This window comes from Gossypium hirsutum, chromosome A05, assembly GCF_007990345.1.
Source record: "Gossypium hirsutum isolate 1008001.06 chromosome A05, Gossypium_hirsutum_v2.1, whole genome shotgun sequence".
Classification (NCBI taxonomy): Eukaryota; Viridiplantae; Streptophyta; class Magnoliopsida; order Malvales; family Malvaceae; genus Gossypium; species Gossypium hirsutum.
The window spans coordinates 3,351,080-3,367,185 of record NC_053428.1 but is presented as its reverse complement, the minus strand read 5'-3'; the positions used below and the strand labels follow the sequence as shown (position 1 = coordinate 3,367,185).

Genomic DNA, 16,106 nt, shown 5'->3' with positions numbered 1-16,106 from the left:
GCTGGCTTAAAGCTTAGGCTTAGCTGTCCCATTGACAATATGCAATTTCGCCACGGCATAAATTCCTTACTTAACATGATTAAGCAACTCAAGGACTTTCCTTTATTAGCCTTTCTTACGTTAAACCCAATACTCGAATACCCATGAAATAAAATATTAAATAATCATAATTTTATGTTGTCATAAATTCTTTAAAAAAAATTCAATTATATTTGAATAGTGCACTATTGACTAAAAATATTAAAATTATCTGTAGTCCATAGTGCCCTTGCTTAGAATATGTAGGAATTAATTGCATGATATTCTGGTGAAGATAATTTGAAAATTGAGAATATAGAAAATTTGAATTCCCCTCTATACTTACCTTCCCCGCATTACTCGAAAATTCTAAAAATTCTTTGGTATATGCCCTTTCCCTCCGAAAATCACGTGACTGAACCTTCAGAATTTTTTAATTTTTTGAAAACCTCCACGTCACGCGTAAAAGCAGATTTTAAATATCTTTAATTTATTCATGTTCAAGTAAAATGACGATTCAAAACAAACAAATAATTCTATTCACATGCCATGTTTATGCAGCTGTAAACTGCAACTATCAGATGTGATGTAGTAGTTGAGAATAGGGGACCAACAGAAAAATTATGGAATCAGTACCAACCAACCAACCAAATCTAGATGCCTTTAAGCCTTGATTTTTAATTTTCAATGCAAGATTTAAAAAGCTTTAATTTTCAATGGCATTAATTACAACATGATGCAACTTCTACGTTAAGTTTGATTATACTTTTAATGCATATAGGCTCAGTATAGAAATGGATAATTATCTATTGGAGTACCACTAATTGATTATGGTTAGCCCATTCTTCATGCATAAACTAATTAGTTAAAAAAGAAACAGTTTCTTCCAGAGATACCTACATAGTGCTGACAGTATCTGAACTAATGATGTTTTTACCTTTTGCTCTTCTGGTTTGGCAGCTTAAAACAATTTGAAATACAGCAGTACAAAGACGGAAGTAAAAGTTAGATAGATTCATTCACTACTAAATGAAAATCGAATTTACAACACTAACTCATACACCAAATCATGACCTATAGAATGAAACTGTTGGCAGTTAATTACACTCGAAGCAAAAAAGGAAAAAACCACAAGCTCAACCCAAAAAAATAAAAAAATTGCAAAAGGAGCCCCTTGCCCCAAAAAGACGGTAAAAAAATGAAAAAGGGAAAGCAAAACGCCCGTTGTGGGCAGAAGACCAACCCTATTCTTAATAAATACCCTATGTTCTTTTTCTTAACATGGAAAAAATCATGTGACCCAAACATTTAAAACCACCAGCCTGGGAGGATAAAAAAAGAAGAAGAAGATAGTATACACATGGAGATAAGAGATAATGTAGTTATATGCACAAGACTAGCACAGTGGTTTCAGAGAATTGATACCTACAGGATAGAGTGCACTGTATTTATCACTCCGAACGTGGAAGTAAGAACCCAAAACCAGAGTTTTCTCGAATTAGTGACGGGGGATCAATATCAGTTATGTCCACTTGTTGTAAGGACTTGGAGATGTCATCCACCGTAAATGGGATGCTGCATTGACATGAGTTTTAAATATAGAAAACATAATATATTTGGTGAAGACAAAATGGGCTTTAAGTACTCTTCTAAACGAAAAGGGAAAAACTACCTTGAGTCATCGTCTAATAGGAAAGAACTACTAACAGCATTGTTCGAGTCCTCGGTCATCATAACTCTCATTTTTGCAATGACCTGCACAATTGCAAGTTTATCTATAAAATTAGAAGTCTAGAAAGTAGAAATTTCCAAAGCTCCAAAAAGGGGCAAAATAAACACGTTTCTTATGTAGTATCTTGAACTCACATCCGATGACACGCTATGTGTGCCATATTTGTCATCCCAATACATTGTGCTGATTCTGTATAACTGTTGAATGCTAAGTACCTGAAACAGCAGCAACAAAAAAAAAATGATGGAAGGTTTAAAGGAGGAAAATGTTTAAGAGGTGAGGAATCTTGAATGAGAGTGTCATTTACCGGGCAAAGTTCTTTAGTTATTTCATTCAAGGACTTTTTGGGTTTTTGATGAATAACCTGAGTTGCAAAGAAATGGTCCATCAGTTAGTCATTTGAGATTAATGATTCGGAGCAGTTACTGGACAAGAAATGCTATAAGAAGAATCTAACCAGGAATCCAACAGCCTGTCTTATGTGTTTCAGTTCATCCCATGCCGAACCTGCATACTGTTTACAAGAATTCAAGTCAAGTAACAAGAAAAAATGGCAGGTTATAACAATCACAAATGGTTCCATATATATAGCTTACTTCCTCAGTTGCCTCACTGCACCACTGCTCTAATTCAGCCAGACCAGCTTTCACATACTCCCCATTACTGAATGAGCAGCACTCACGTCTCAAAAGAAGACTGCATATGTATGTGTAAGACAAATGCTAATCATGGGAAGTGAACACAATCTTTACTTTGTCATATAATCAAGTAAAACAAATGTGCATATATATTCACACCTATTGAATAGCTGAACGTTGATGAATGAGAAAATTTGAGTGAATACTTTACGGACGAGGAAGGGAGGTACCTGTATGACCAGAAAAGTGAGACTTGTAAAATCCTGAGAGGAAAGATTATATATATTTTTTAATTGCAAGCAAAGATTGAGATCTCACGTGGTTAGATTTCATTATCTTCAAATAGTGATCCAAGCTTTTCACAATGCTTTGCCAATGAGCAATTAAAGCTTGCTGAGCAACAGCATTTGATTGAGAACGCCCCTTCACCAAACTTGCCCGTGATGTCCTAGGAACCTGCAATGTATTGAAAATATGCAATTAAAGGTGCTGCAGTGTATTTATTCATACTTATTTGCATCCTTAGTCACGAGATAACCATAAACAACATAGCAGTGAGACCCCATGTTGCATAACCCCCACAACCACACATCTCCCCCTCTTCTCCCAAAAAGAAAATTGTCATTCTCATTTTCATTTTCAAAAGTGAAAAGGGAACAAAAAGCGTTAGACTGAAAAAGAGATAACTTAGCAATAACCTGAATACACAAGCCAAGCAATGGAGAGATCTCTTTCTTCAGATTGTCTCTTATCATTCCATATATCTTCTCAAGGAAGGCAGTAAGCTGCTGCTTAAACAGTAATGCAGGATACTTGGCCTCAACTTGCCGTAAGTCATCTAATCTACCAAGCCCACGACCACTGAGAAATGAAAGTCCAGCACTTTGGGGAGATGCCCGTAGACCCTAGTATTCATATTAAAAGAAAAGAAAAACAGGAAAAGATAATTAATTTAATATATGGAAAGGCTAGGATAATTATTTCAGCAAGATAATAGTTGCTTACTTGAGACATCCTCCCAAAGAGTGAAGCTGATGTTGCTCTTCGTCTTTGTGGTGTCAAACTGGCAGCTCCACTTGCTTTAAGTGTGTGTTGGAGCAGCAGTAACAATGTCGATGAATTAGATAACCAATAGGCTAAGACATCATTATTGTCCTGGACCTTCAGTAAGGCAGACATAGCTTACATTAATGATATTCTTTTCATCTTTTCATCCAGAAATGATATAAAGACAAGTTAGTGGTGACTTGCAGTTGGTTCCAATCTAATCCTATCAGCCTTGAGAATGCACTTTTCAGAGCTGATGAAAATTTATTGGCTAATAATGCACAAAACTTTAAAAGCCAAATTATAGCTTACCTCTATTGCAGAAGCTATTGTTTGAATGATGCGGTCAAAAACAGTTGTTCTTTCAACTTCAAATGACCTCCAGTGAAGAAGACATTTGTATACAACACAAGCAGCAATCGGCTTGCTCCCGGAAAATCCCAGATTTTGTGATATACACTTGATCAGTAGGTCCTGATTCTCCTGAAACACAAAAGGCAGATTAGAAGCAATAATCAAAACCGCTACATCCATATGAATAGGAATATCATATTCAAAATTAATATCATATTCAAAATTAAGTTTCAGATAAGATATTAGAATGAGTTCATCAAAAGTTTCATGAATTTCAACGGCCACTAACCTGCTGCTTTTCATTGAGGTATTTCTGAGGCTTTTCCTCAGATTCAGGCTCACGTACATTTGATAAGGCAAGAGTTGTATCCTGAGAAGAAATTGAGCAGTAAGCAATATAATATAAAATCTAGAAGATCATCTATCTTACAAATTTTAAGTTCCCATTATCACAAATAATGAAGTTCACTACCGATGGGACCTTTGTTTCTCCGTTTAGAACATTTCCATTCTCCGGTGTCCTCTGCAAATTAGTTAACAAATAGTCAGAATATATTTCTCTAAGATTGTACATTAAAGTTTACAAAATGAGAATGCGTAATGAACTAATAATATCTAATTTGTACAGGAAGAATCATTGCTCTTTGTCTTGCAGTCAAAGATTTCCCGGTTGGAGACATTGCCAGTGACTGCTGGCGAAGTACTTGAATCTCAGATTCCGAATTGGCAAGCTTCTCTTCCAGCCTGAGCATAGAACAAATCAACTTTAATAGGTTGAACAATATTGAATCAAGAAGTTTCAATTAGACATAGAAGGGGGAAAAAGGCAAGGAAGGGTGTTTGCAAACTGAACCATTAAGTGAAGTAATATATGTGTGGCAGATACATTAGTGTATTATGATAACCGAAAACCAGACAGGATAGAAAAAGGAGAACTACTTTTGCAATTTATCGGCTCTGAGATTATTGCGATTGGGTCCCATTTCTACCTCCTTTGTTTTTCTTTTCACATTTTGATACTGTTAAGTGGTGTTATCCCACATCTGTTAAGTACTAGTTCCCTATGGTCTTATATTAAAGTTGGGCCTGCCTTGTAATTGCCAGCTGGTTCTAGGTTGGATGCTCAACAGATACAAAGTAAAGCTAGTTCGTATTCAAACAACTTTCTTTTTTACACAGACCTCTGCACTGATTCCTGAAGTTGGTCCACTTTTCGCTCAGACTCTTCAAGTTTCTTCACCAGCTCTGCATTTCTGGTTTCAGCATCTGTACAAGCATTACGAGCCTCTTCTGCTGCCTTTGTTTCAGATAGCAACGAAGCCTACAATGACAAATGAACATTTCATCCTTGCTGTCATAGTTAAAGTTTCTAAAGACTCCAGCATAGCCAACAATGTTTAAGCTAGTTGTTTGCCAATATCTTTTGCAGGCAGAAGTCGATTCACATTAAACACAAGGGGGAAAAAAACTGTAAATAATTTCTGATTTATTGTAATCGTTAACTGACATTTATCCTGTAACTTCATAGATTCATTGACATAAATTGATTCATCTATTCTCAGTCTTGATTGGCAATTTCATCTGGTTTTCAATTTTACACCCTAACAAAATGAAGTTGTAGCCGCTGGCAGCAACTAAACATGTCAGCATATGTTGCTACAGTTGAGATTCATTGAGAGCATATATTCTAGATAGATATATATATATATTTGTAAAGAATCTCATAGGAGGGAAATAGACATACACCGACCACAATTGCGAAGGTTAGAATTCTTACCTTTAAATTCTCTACTTCAGCAGCCAAGGAATTAACCTTTTCTGTGTCCTCAACAATAACAGGAGTCTCCTTAATAACTGGAGGAGCTTCCTCAATAGCTTTCCGAGCAGCCTCTTGCTCTGTTATGACTCTAGCATTTGCTTCTTCCACTTGAATTTCCACTGCATGCAAAGCATCACGCAACTTGGCAATTTCTTGTGCCTTCTCCTCTTCTAAATCAGTCTGTCATTAAATCAAAAAGTAAAGGTTTTACTGGTTAAAACAGATAATGATGACGTTTTACAGAAAATTGTAAAAAAACAATAATGTATGATAGAACATAAAAATGGCATAAATTACCCTCAAACGTTTCTCAAGCTGCAAACGCCATGTAAGTTCTTCTACACGTTTTTCCAGCTTGTCTTTTGCTTCTTTGAGTGCCCCTGTTTCTCGGGCAGCCTAAATAAATTTAAAGCACTGATTAGTGTGTTTAAATGCAAAGTGCATTAAAGCTTTTTTGAGCAAAGTTGCACAGAAAAAAAGTGATCAAACCATCTTGAGCTTTCTGAGCTCTCTCCTAGCAACCCTTCTCCTCCAACCACATTGAGTAGTTAATGCAGCTTTCTGGAGACTCTTATAATAAGAGTATGCAACATGGCAACGGAAAGCAGCCTGAATGTTAAGAAAAGTATTAAGTAAATATTTAGTTCTCCAGTTTGAGTTCCACAACTTCATTGCTTCACAAAAAGATGCAACTTTCATCCAAAAATCACATTAATTTTATAAAGATTAAGGTGTTGTTTGATAAACTGAAAAATTAAGTGCTGAAAAAATAAGTGTTGAGAAATTAAATATGGAAAATTTAAGTACTGAATTTAAGTTATAAAATTGTTTATTACTTAAAATTAATTACGAAATACAATTAGGTTGTTTTATAAATATAGATTTTAAATTACAAAAAAAATTATATTCTACATTTTATCCTTAATTTTTAAACATTTCACTTTACTCTAAACAAAAACCAAATTTTAAACATAAAGTTTTTATAGGATAATATAATATTAAAATAAATAAAATAAAATTGAATTAATTGAAAAGATTCTCCATTAAGTGATAAGTAGGTCTTATCTATTTATTATTTTCCACACTTTTTCAGAGAAAAAATTCTATCAGGTTGTTTTTATTTTGGATTATCAAACATGTATAAAAAATTAAATCATTGAAAATATTAATTTTCAATAGATTTAATTTTTTCAATAGTCCATCAAACAAGGCCTAAGATAACATGATTAAGTAGTTATAGCGGAACCTGAATGATAATTGCAGCCTTAGTTTGCTTTCTGAATCTGAATTCATTCCGAGCAGTCATTGCCCTTAAGCCAGTCTGCAATGTGGTTGCGGACTGCCTTACTGTTAAATAGGATTCCCTGGCAATGTGCCGCCTAAAGTTCTTTTGAATCTTCAAAGCAGCTGCTCCCCTTCTCAACTGCTCATATAGCTTGCAGGCTAGTATACCTATACAGCGAAAAATAAAAACAAACAGGTCATGACATAAACCAGATATGCATTTCAGCATGCTGAAATGTCAAAACTAAGAGAATCTGAACCACGATTGCATTTCAAAAAATACTTCTACACTTTCTACTTCTGAAGAGTGAATATCATCAGCTTCACACAGTGCTTTTTGAACTTCAAATGACACTAAAAAGATACCTCGCCAATGTGACTGCAACATAATTGCAGCTTTCCGTAGTGCAATGAATTCCTTCCATGCAATATATGTCCGAATCTGTCTTTGAATGGTTCTGGCTGCATTTCCAAGCACTTCTGCCCTTCTGGCATCTAACTCAGCCATCTGACCAGCTCTAAGGAAAACTTTGGTCTTACCTATCTGCCATGCCAATCATGTTAAACAGAGTAATGCGCAAAATTACAAACCCACCGGTGAATGCACACTAATTTTTGTGTATGTTTTGCATGGATGATCCCTCAAGGTCTTTAATCACAGTGGACATTAGAGAGAGATGGCTACACCTCTGACAGAGCTAAAAGTGCTAGATAGCAGTTGACAATAATTCACCAAAGGTACATTCACTCATCAAAACACTCAAATCAGCAGCATTCATGATGAAAATGGAAAGAAACAGTGATCAATCCAACCAAATTAGGTACTTTAGATATAGAGATGGAAGGCTATAACAACTGGGTGAGGTAGTCTTTAAAGCCAAATCAAGGCCGAACATGGAGCCTTTTTTTCTGTGGTCATACTACTTAGAGTAAACTGCAATTAATCAAGGATTTCACATATTCCAGCCCTATTTTGCATGGAACATGTTAAGGACAAATCAGCCATTACTGACCCAGTTTACGAGTAAGATTCAAAGATACAAGCAGATATTTTCATTATAAATCATCTCTTGATTCCTACTGCCATGAACTCAGTGGTGCTAAGAGCCTGTGCTAACCAGAAAAAAGGTGTCGCATGAGAAATACATCACATGTATTAATTATCAGTTAGAGGCATGCTCAAGAGATTACGGTACTTGAAAATCAATAATCCTCTAGCTATTCTCCATTTCTCACAGATCTAACAACAACCTGTTGAAGCAAAGACTGGGAAGTGAGAACATCTAGCCCTTGTCAATGGAGCTAGGACAAAGTGAAATTATATTTCTATGATGGACAGGACCTCCCCTTAATCCTCTCATCCCATTTTACTTCCTAAATGTTATGACCATAATAAAAACTGTAAGGTTGTGTTTCAGTTACCTGATAACCTTTCAATCCCATCTTGTCAAGGATCATTTGACATGCAACCTTGTCATCATGACTGCACATGCAAAGAAAGAAAAAATAAATGGTAAAATCATCAAGTAAAACCATATGCAATAGTAGGGAAAAATTAAAGTAGACAAAAGATGCATTACATTAATTTCAACATCAATCAATATAACATAAAGGGAGGGGGGGAAATTACAGTACAATTGTACAAGTCTTTGGCTCAAAAAGTTCAAAAGCACAACTTGAAGTTCTATACCACCCACTTCATGAGAAATATTAAATAGAAAGATCTTAGTTGGTCTATCATGTAATGTTACATTAGCAAAACTGTGATGCATTCTTTTCATCTTATACATTATCAAGGATAGCATCCATTGGATGAAAATGTCCATCTCTGTGCTATACAACTTACTTCCCTGCCAAAATTTCTGGAGCAAGAACACCAAAACGATGAAGAAACTCATAAAATGTTCTTCTTGTTGGATATCCTGCGCAGCTGATCCTAATTGCCTCAAGAACACCCTACAAGAAAGAAAAGACACAAATAACTTCGTAACAACCACCAAAAGGACCAGATTTGATAATTTGGAGCAAAACAAATAGAATTATTAAACTGCTAAATTATACTCACACCACATCTTAATTGCTGAATTATATTGGCATTCTCAAAAATAGCAGGCTTGAGGACATTGTTTGGCTTCACACATCTAATATAGTGAGGCTCTGTTGAATTCAACGTCTCCATCAAAGATTGAAGTTGTAGCTGCAATTTAAAAATATATATTTACTTTGCAGAGGAAATTATATAAAATTCCAAGTTAATAAGTTAGTAGTTGCAACTGCAAATGAAGAAGAATCTATCAACCATGTCATCTGTATCTAGAAATCATTCATGTTAATACCATCAACCCACCAAAATAGGTGCATAATAATTGTATTATTAGAATGAGTGGATTACCCCCCCCCCTTTCCAAAAAAAAACGTGCATACACACACAGACACACACAAAAAAAAAAAAAGAACTTCATCCAAGAAACAAAAAGAAACACTAGGTCAAAAGTCTGACGTCTATATAAACCATACTGATGAACTTAGAATTCTATTTCTCGTGGTCCTATTATTAGTTTTCTGACTAGGAACAGGTACTCTATGCTGACACCCAAAACCTGGGTTATAGAGACCATATTCTAAATTAAATGCCTGAGCATTTCTAATCCCTTTATTTAAGTAGGTTTGAAACATTTTGAAAGCTTCACTTTTCACGAGGTGCAACTCAAAATAGAATTGATAAATGGACCAATAATACCTTAAAGCGTGATCCAATGGATGAAAATTTGGATGATTTTGAGGACTCCTCAGCAGGAGGAGGAAACAAACTAGCCACAAAGGAGCATTTTGAGGCTGTCAAGAGATCTTGATGTTCAGCCACTACATAATCTTTGTTCTTGTCAAGGAACAAATCAGCCAGATAAGTTACCTATGGAGAGGACAACAAACATTCAGTTAAGTTAATGTCAGTCACAGAAACTTGGAGATATATAACTTGTAAGGCGAAACAAGTTACCTCTCCAGCATAGTGAGAAATTGTAAAACTAGTACGAGATAGTTTCGGTTTGATAAAGCGCTTGTTGTTTTTGAATGTCTGGAACAACTTCTGAGCAAATGTTTCATGTGTGGATTTAGGAAACATACTGCATGAAGCAGTCAAGTAAACATGAAATTAACCGAAAGTAACAACAGTGTACAGGATGGTGACTGATACAGAAAGTAATCTCTTCTTCGCTAAATAAGCATCATATGCACGTGCACAGAAGCACTATAAGCTACACAGCAACTATAGCTACTTGGGTCCCTTAATACAAAAAAAATAAATATCAAATAAAGAAAAATAATAGAAGCATACCAAGCTTCATCAAGTAGCGCAATTATTCCTCCAGGTTTCTGCAGAAAGATAGAACCAAGTGATTGTAATTATGCAACATGACACATGACAAGACGGAGAAGGATACTTATGAAGAAACAAAACATATCATATCCTTCAAAAGATTAGCCCATATGAATGAAGAAGAGATAAGCAAGCAACAATTTCAGACCTTCTCTATCAAATCCAAAACATCCTGGTTATCAACAAATTCTATGTAGCTCCAATTAATTTCTTCTTTTGTGTATTCCTCCTGTTCCATTTTAAAAACATGCTGCAAAAACAAAATTTTTCAGAATAAGCATGCTCAAGTTAGCATCCGAAGAAGGGGAAAATAACTATATAAAAGTCACAAACCTGATTGAAATGCTGCTGCAGTTTTTCATTAGTAAAATTGATGCAAAACTGTTCAAAACTGTGGATAAAAGAAAATAAAGGAAACCTTGTTAGCTACAATAGCAAGCGCTTTATTTTATTGTACTTAAAAGGAAAATGTTTTACCTATTAAGCTTAAAGCTCTCAAACCCATAAATATCAAGTACTCCAATCAATTGCTTAGAGTTTGGATCTTGTCCAATTGAAAAGTTGATCTTATCCACAAGCCTGATGGAAACGAAGAAAAATGTTTTAGAAATTCATGCACATGGTCGAATATAAAGCAGAAATGAAGTTCCTTTACCAATCAAACAAGCGAGAATAGATTGTTTTAGATAATGCATCCCTGCTACCAACTGCAGCAACTGGATCCAGAGTTCTTGTAATAATTTCTTCTGGGGTAACCATCACACGCTTTATTAATGCATTTTCCAAGCTCTTGATATCACACCTGTTATATACATTGTTTATGAGACATACTGATTAAAGAAATAATACAATAAAGAAATACATTCAACAAGATGAGGAATAGATCATATACTTGAGCAGTTCAGCTGTCATATTAAGATGGAACCTAGATTTCTCATCCTTGATAACTGAAGAGTCAACATCAGCTCCCTTTGCAAATTCAATATTTCCAAGATGTAAAATGGCAGCCACAACACAAAAAATTGCCTCCTGAAAGAATCATTCATGGTGAAAATTATGAATGCAACTGCAACTTCACTATATTTTCAAATTCAAACTAATGGAAAAGAAGACTGACCTGCTCTTCTTCACTGATTCCAACTATATCCATGGCCCTTATAGTTGTGAGGTACTCCTGAGCATCATCTACCCCATCCAATGCATAGCAACTCGATTGATTGAGGTAATGGAAAGATTTAGGGTCTCCCAATTTAAACTTTTCTCTAACCTGAAAATTGTCAGAAAACATAACCAATAATTGCTAATCATTAGCATCATAGACAAGTCTAAATGCACATTAAGGTTGATGCCAAAAACAGATATATTCATTATAAGTTCAAAGATCAGTACCTCAGGAGGTGCTGCACAAAGAAGGTAAAAGCAGTGATAATTTCTTTCAGGATTTGAAATTTGACAAACTCGAGACCGTTCCAGCAAATATGTACGAACAGCGGCCCCAGAAATCCTCCCATTCTTATCAAATTGAATCTCAACAAATTTACCAAAGCGACTACATAGAACCAACAGACCAACAGGAAAGAAAACTCAGATAAACACAAAAAACTAATTCATATAAATGATAAATCAAACAATTGATTGGAAAAGCCATCATGTTGTATTAAAATAGACCAACCAGCTGCAATGGCTAAAACATGAACTGACCTTTAATCCATCTTTGAAAAACTCCGTAGACCCTATATTTGATATTATAAATGGGGAGTGGAATAGACTATCATGTATGAAGAAGGTTGTAATTTTCAAATCCTACAGACACTCACCTTGAGTTGTTGTTTCTAACAGTTTTTGCATTTCCAAAAGCTTCAAGAACAGGATTAGACTGCAAATGTTAAACATCCATATGTAACAAGTCAGGTGGATGTTTGGTAACCACAGCAGAAACTACACAAGAATGACGAATTTAAGCAAATAACAAGGAAGCCAAGAAGGTTGTTAGGTTTAAGATTTTCTTACTTCTAGAACTTGTTGTTCAACAGTCCGCCCTTCAACTCCAGATCGACCACCAAGGTATGCAAGGTATCGCATGAGCATCTTTGTAGTCTCAGTCTTACCAGCACCACTTTCTCCACTAACGAGAATTGAGTTGCTTTTTCCCTCATTCATCATTGCCCTATTTAAACCATAAATCAGTGAGAGAATTACTCAGAAACATCTGTTGTAGAACAGAGGGTATTTATTACTTGGAAACATCTGATGTAGAAAAGAGGGAATTTACTTATATGCAACATCTGCAACAGCAAAAACATGAGGACTCAGCTCGCCAAATCCAGCGCCTTTATATTGTTCCATCATGTGAGTATCATAGAGGTGCGGCAACCTTTGGAATGGATTTATAGCAATCAGGATATTTCCAGTGTATGTCTGAGGAAAGTAGAAAAGAACTGCAGTTCAGCATGCAAGACTATGATGGCTTTGAAATCAAATTGACAATTATCTTTGCTCAAAATCTACTTCAGCATGCCAATAGAAAAGAGAGAACAAAAAATATCTTACATAGATTTCATTAAGTTCATATCTCATGGCCAAGTTATGCAGCACTCCAGGTTCATGCAAATATGAAAGCTTCGTCATGTCATCGACACCTCCGGGAGGTGCCTCAGTATCTTTTGGAAATACCTTTGAGATATTTGCCACAGCCTGCCATCAGTTCTTTGGTCAGTAAGAATAGTAAGAGACTAAAAGTAGAATCCATCTAAAAACAGACTAGAAAATATAAGAAAAAATAGCAGAGAATCTAGTAGCTTTAAATATCAAAGTTCACTCTGAAATAACTAAATGAACTCTGGATGCACGTCTCAAACTAAATACAAACAGATTCTGCAGACCAATGGCTAAGATAGAAGTTGCTTGATACGGCCGTGTCTGCCTTTAGAACTTGTATGTTATGTAGTAGGATTGAAATAGTAGAGTTAATAATCACAAACATATTGACATCTAATACAATTTTTATTTTTTTTCAAATAATTATGTGGCACACTACAGATATACATAACAACAATAAGATAAACTCACAGTTTTTCCATTTGTTGTGTGGACATGAACTTCTTCACCACTGATTTTAAAAACTTCTCCATCAACCCATGCAAGTGCAGGATCTTCAACCCATACATGAGAACCTACAATAATGTTAACTGGAGCAGCCTGCGAGTATATGAAAGTATTAGCCACGCAAAAAAAAAAAAATAGAAACACAAACAGTACTGACTGTCTGAAACAATTATGCAAAAAAGAATAGGTCATGACAAAGATGAAGAATGAATTATTTTTGGTTTCCTGAAATAAGCAGTATGTCAAAGTAGTGAACATTACATATCATAATCAGTTTAAGATGAGCAAGAATGAAACCTAAGTGTTTGACAAGGAGTAAAATAGTGCTATTTTTTTTGTAAATGAAGTAAAGAAAAGCTTATAACAAAGAAATATTTCTTAGATTCTGTGTGAATTTCATAACAATGGCATGACACTCTATCAAGCACTACCGCTTAAACTTTGTTCGTAAGAACATAAATCCTCATCGAGAACCAAATTTGCAGCATAACATGAATATTCAAAATCCAAAGGAATCATAAATTGACAGTCAATGCCACTCACCAAACTAACTGGCATAGTGGCATCACCTCAGCATGGCAACCTCAACCTCCATTTCAACTGCCGACTTAAGTCTAATTATGATTCAAATAACTACCACCAATTTTCACCATCCAAAACCCAAGACTAAAAGTTATTCATTTGATACTGCCAACTTAATATCTCCAGTATTTTATTAATAGTTAGACATCGATTGAGAAATTAATAATAATTGGTAACAAAAAGGATTTCAAATCTTATGATCCTAAACATATAGAAACTAAATTACACTTATATCCTCATAGACTGATCCAATAAAATAATCCTAACCATAAACTTCATTTAAATAAAACTCACTTGCAAAAATAAAACACAATAACACCAATCAAACCTAGCTTTGCATCTTGACTGCATTTCGATTTTTAAGTCAGCTTAAACATTCAAATTTTCTAATCTTAGAAACTGATACATTTGAATATTGGTAATATATAATTCAAGAGCCATTCATCATTTTCCAATATAACATGAAAAAACGAAGAAGAAATAGCAAGGAATACATCAAAGAATTTCCTACCAATATTTATAAGATTGCAAAACTATAAGATATATTAAATATAAGTGAAACTAAATAGAATAACTCAAAAAAAGAGTAAAGTAGGAAACAATTAGCAAGATGCCACGTTCAACCGATTCAACTCAGCCAAAAAGAAAGTAAAACAGTCAAAGCAATCGAGTACCATGACGATATGCAGCGATCTTCCTCCTATCAACTCATTCGAGAAAAAACCGAGTCGATGATAACCAGACTCGGCGAGTCAGATCGGACCGCAAAACCGACTGGTAGCTGAAGAGTTTTAATAGCAAAAATATAATTAAAAAGAAGAATAACAGAAAGATGGCAGTTGAATTCACAAGAAGACGATAACAAGAAGAAAACAATTTTTTTCAAGATTTCTGCTCTCTTTTCCCACTTTTTTCACAGACCAATTTTTATTAAAAAAAATGGAAGCAAATAAAAATGTCGATGTGGTTTTATATACAAAGGCAAAAAAGCATAAAGTTTTTTTTTTTTTTACTGGTCATCGGGGGTCCAAAGACAGTAGGTGGCGAAGAAGGTCAAGTTGGACATTCGCGATCGCCACCATGGCAAAAATAGTGGGTATTCGGCTCTAAAACCGACATTTGTGAAAGTTTTTACACTAAACAAAGTGTTTTTTTATTCGATTTTGGTTAATGTTTTAAGTCTTATACTTGTTATTATTTACGGTATTTTGCCATAAATTAAGTCCCAACTAAGCGAAGGTGGCTAGTCATTTTCAAATATAAAAGAAAGGTTGGGGTTAACTGAAAATCATCGTCGCATTTAATTCTAATATTTTGATTTTTTTTTCCTTTTTGTATTAATTAATATATTAAAAAAATTATACCTCGTTTAAATAAAAAGTTTTATTATATTGTAGTTAAATAGAGCTTATTTAACTAAAAAATACTTTAAAGATTTATTTAAACAAAATGTAAACAAAACTAAATAGAATACTTTAAAGAGTGTGGCTATAATTTTATACAGTGCCGCAAGATTATAAGATACTTCCCACCTTAAATAAGATTAGACTAAACTCTTCAATGACTTTATGCTAATTATGTGTATTTGATAGATTAGAAAAGTATCGATATTTTATCCAAACAATAATTAAATAGAAGTATTAAATATATTTATATTGTTTGATAAAAATAAATATTTATTTTTAAAATATTATTTTTATTTTATTTTTAATATTATTAATATAATATTTTATAATTTTTAAATAGTTTTAGACGTGTAATTTGAATATATTTTTTAAAAGCATAATTTACTTTAATTTTTTAATAAAATAACATGAATTTAATATTTTCTACATTAAATGATAAGTGGTTACTTATCTACTTATTTTATTTAATATTTTTTATTGAAATTTTTATTAAGTACAAATTTAAAATAATTATTAAATATTTTTAAAATATTAAATATTTAAAAATTCTCATTTCCAATCATTTATCAAACACATCTTATATTAAAGGAAATTAATTTCAAAAACCTTACTATATCCATTTAAAACTTTAAAATGTCTTTCAAAATAATAATTTATTGATTTATTAAAAATATTTTATATTATTATAATTAAATTAAAAAAATAATTGGCAGAAATTCCAAAGTTAATCAATCTGAACTGT

General features: G+C 33.9%; 1 protein-coding gene across 4 annotated transcripts; it reads right to left on the bottom strand.

The window, feature by feature from the left end:
* Positions 1–1,017: 1,017 nt before the first annotated feature.
* On the bottom strand, positions 1,018–15,076 carry LOC107958771 (myosin-17). Of its 4 annotated transcripts, none has more exons than XM_016894629.2 (39): positions 14,633–15,076; positions 13,341–13,469; positions 12,822–12,965; positions 12,544–12,689; positions 12,282–12,438; positions 12,089–12,147; positions 11,661–11,820; positions 11,389–11,538; positions 11,164–11,300; positions 10,927–11,073; positions 10,749–10,850; positions 10,605–10,662; positions 10,420–10,521; positions 10,230–10,267; positions 9,891–10,017; positions 9,633–9,803; positions 8,958–9,089; positions 8,739–8,848; positions 8,315–8,375; positions 7,259–7,436; positions 6,855–7,060; positions 6,098–6,217; positions 5,906–6,004; positions 5,567–5,788; positions 4,971–5,110; positions 4,416–4,533; positions 4,262–4,312; positions 4,079–4,159; positions 3,748–3,918; positions 3,394–3,549; positions 3,087–3,293; positions 2,707–2,844; positions 2,548–2,618; positions 2,347–2,446; positions 2,208–2,264; positions 2,058–2,114; positions 1,885–1,965; positions 1,691–1,773; positions 1,018–1,593 (listed from the first exon to the last, which is right to left on the bottom strand). In XM_016894629.2, exons 1-39 carry the CDS (start codon positions 14,633–14,635, stop codon positions 1,470–1,472), a joined length of 4,593 nt encoding a protein of 1,530 aa, XP_016750118.2. In that variant the 5' UTR covers positions 14,636–15,076; the 3' UTR covers positions 1,018–1,469. The 4 variants fall into 4 exon arrangements, 3 of the variants coding, with proteins under 3 accessions (XP_016750118.2, XP_016750117.2, XP_016750114.2); XM_016894628.2 differs by lacking the exon at positions 14,633–15,076 and adding an exon at positions 13,920–14,077 and having other exon boundaries at positions 4,271–4,312; XM_016894625.2 differs by lacking the exon at positions 14,633–15,076 and adding an exon at positions 13,920–14,074.
* Positions 15,077–16,106: the final 1,030 nt, after the last annotated feature.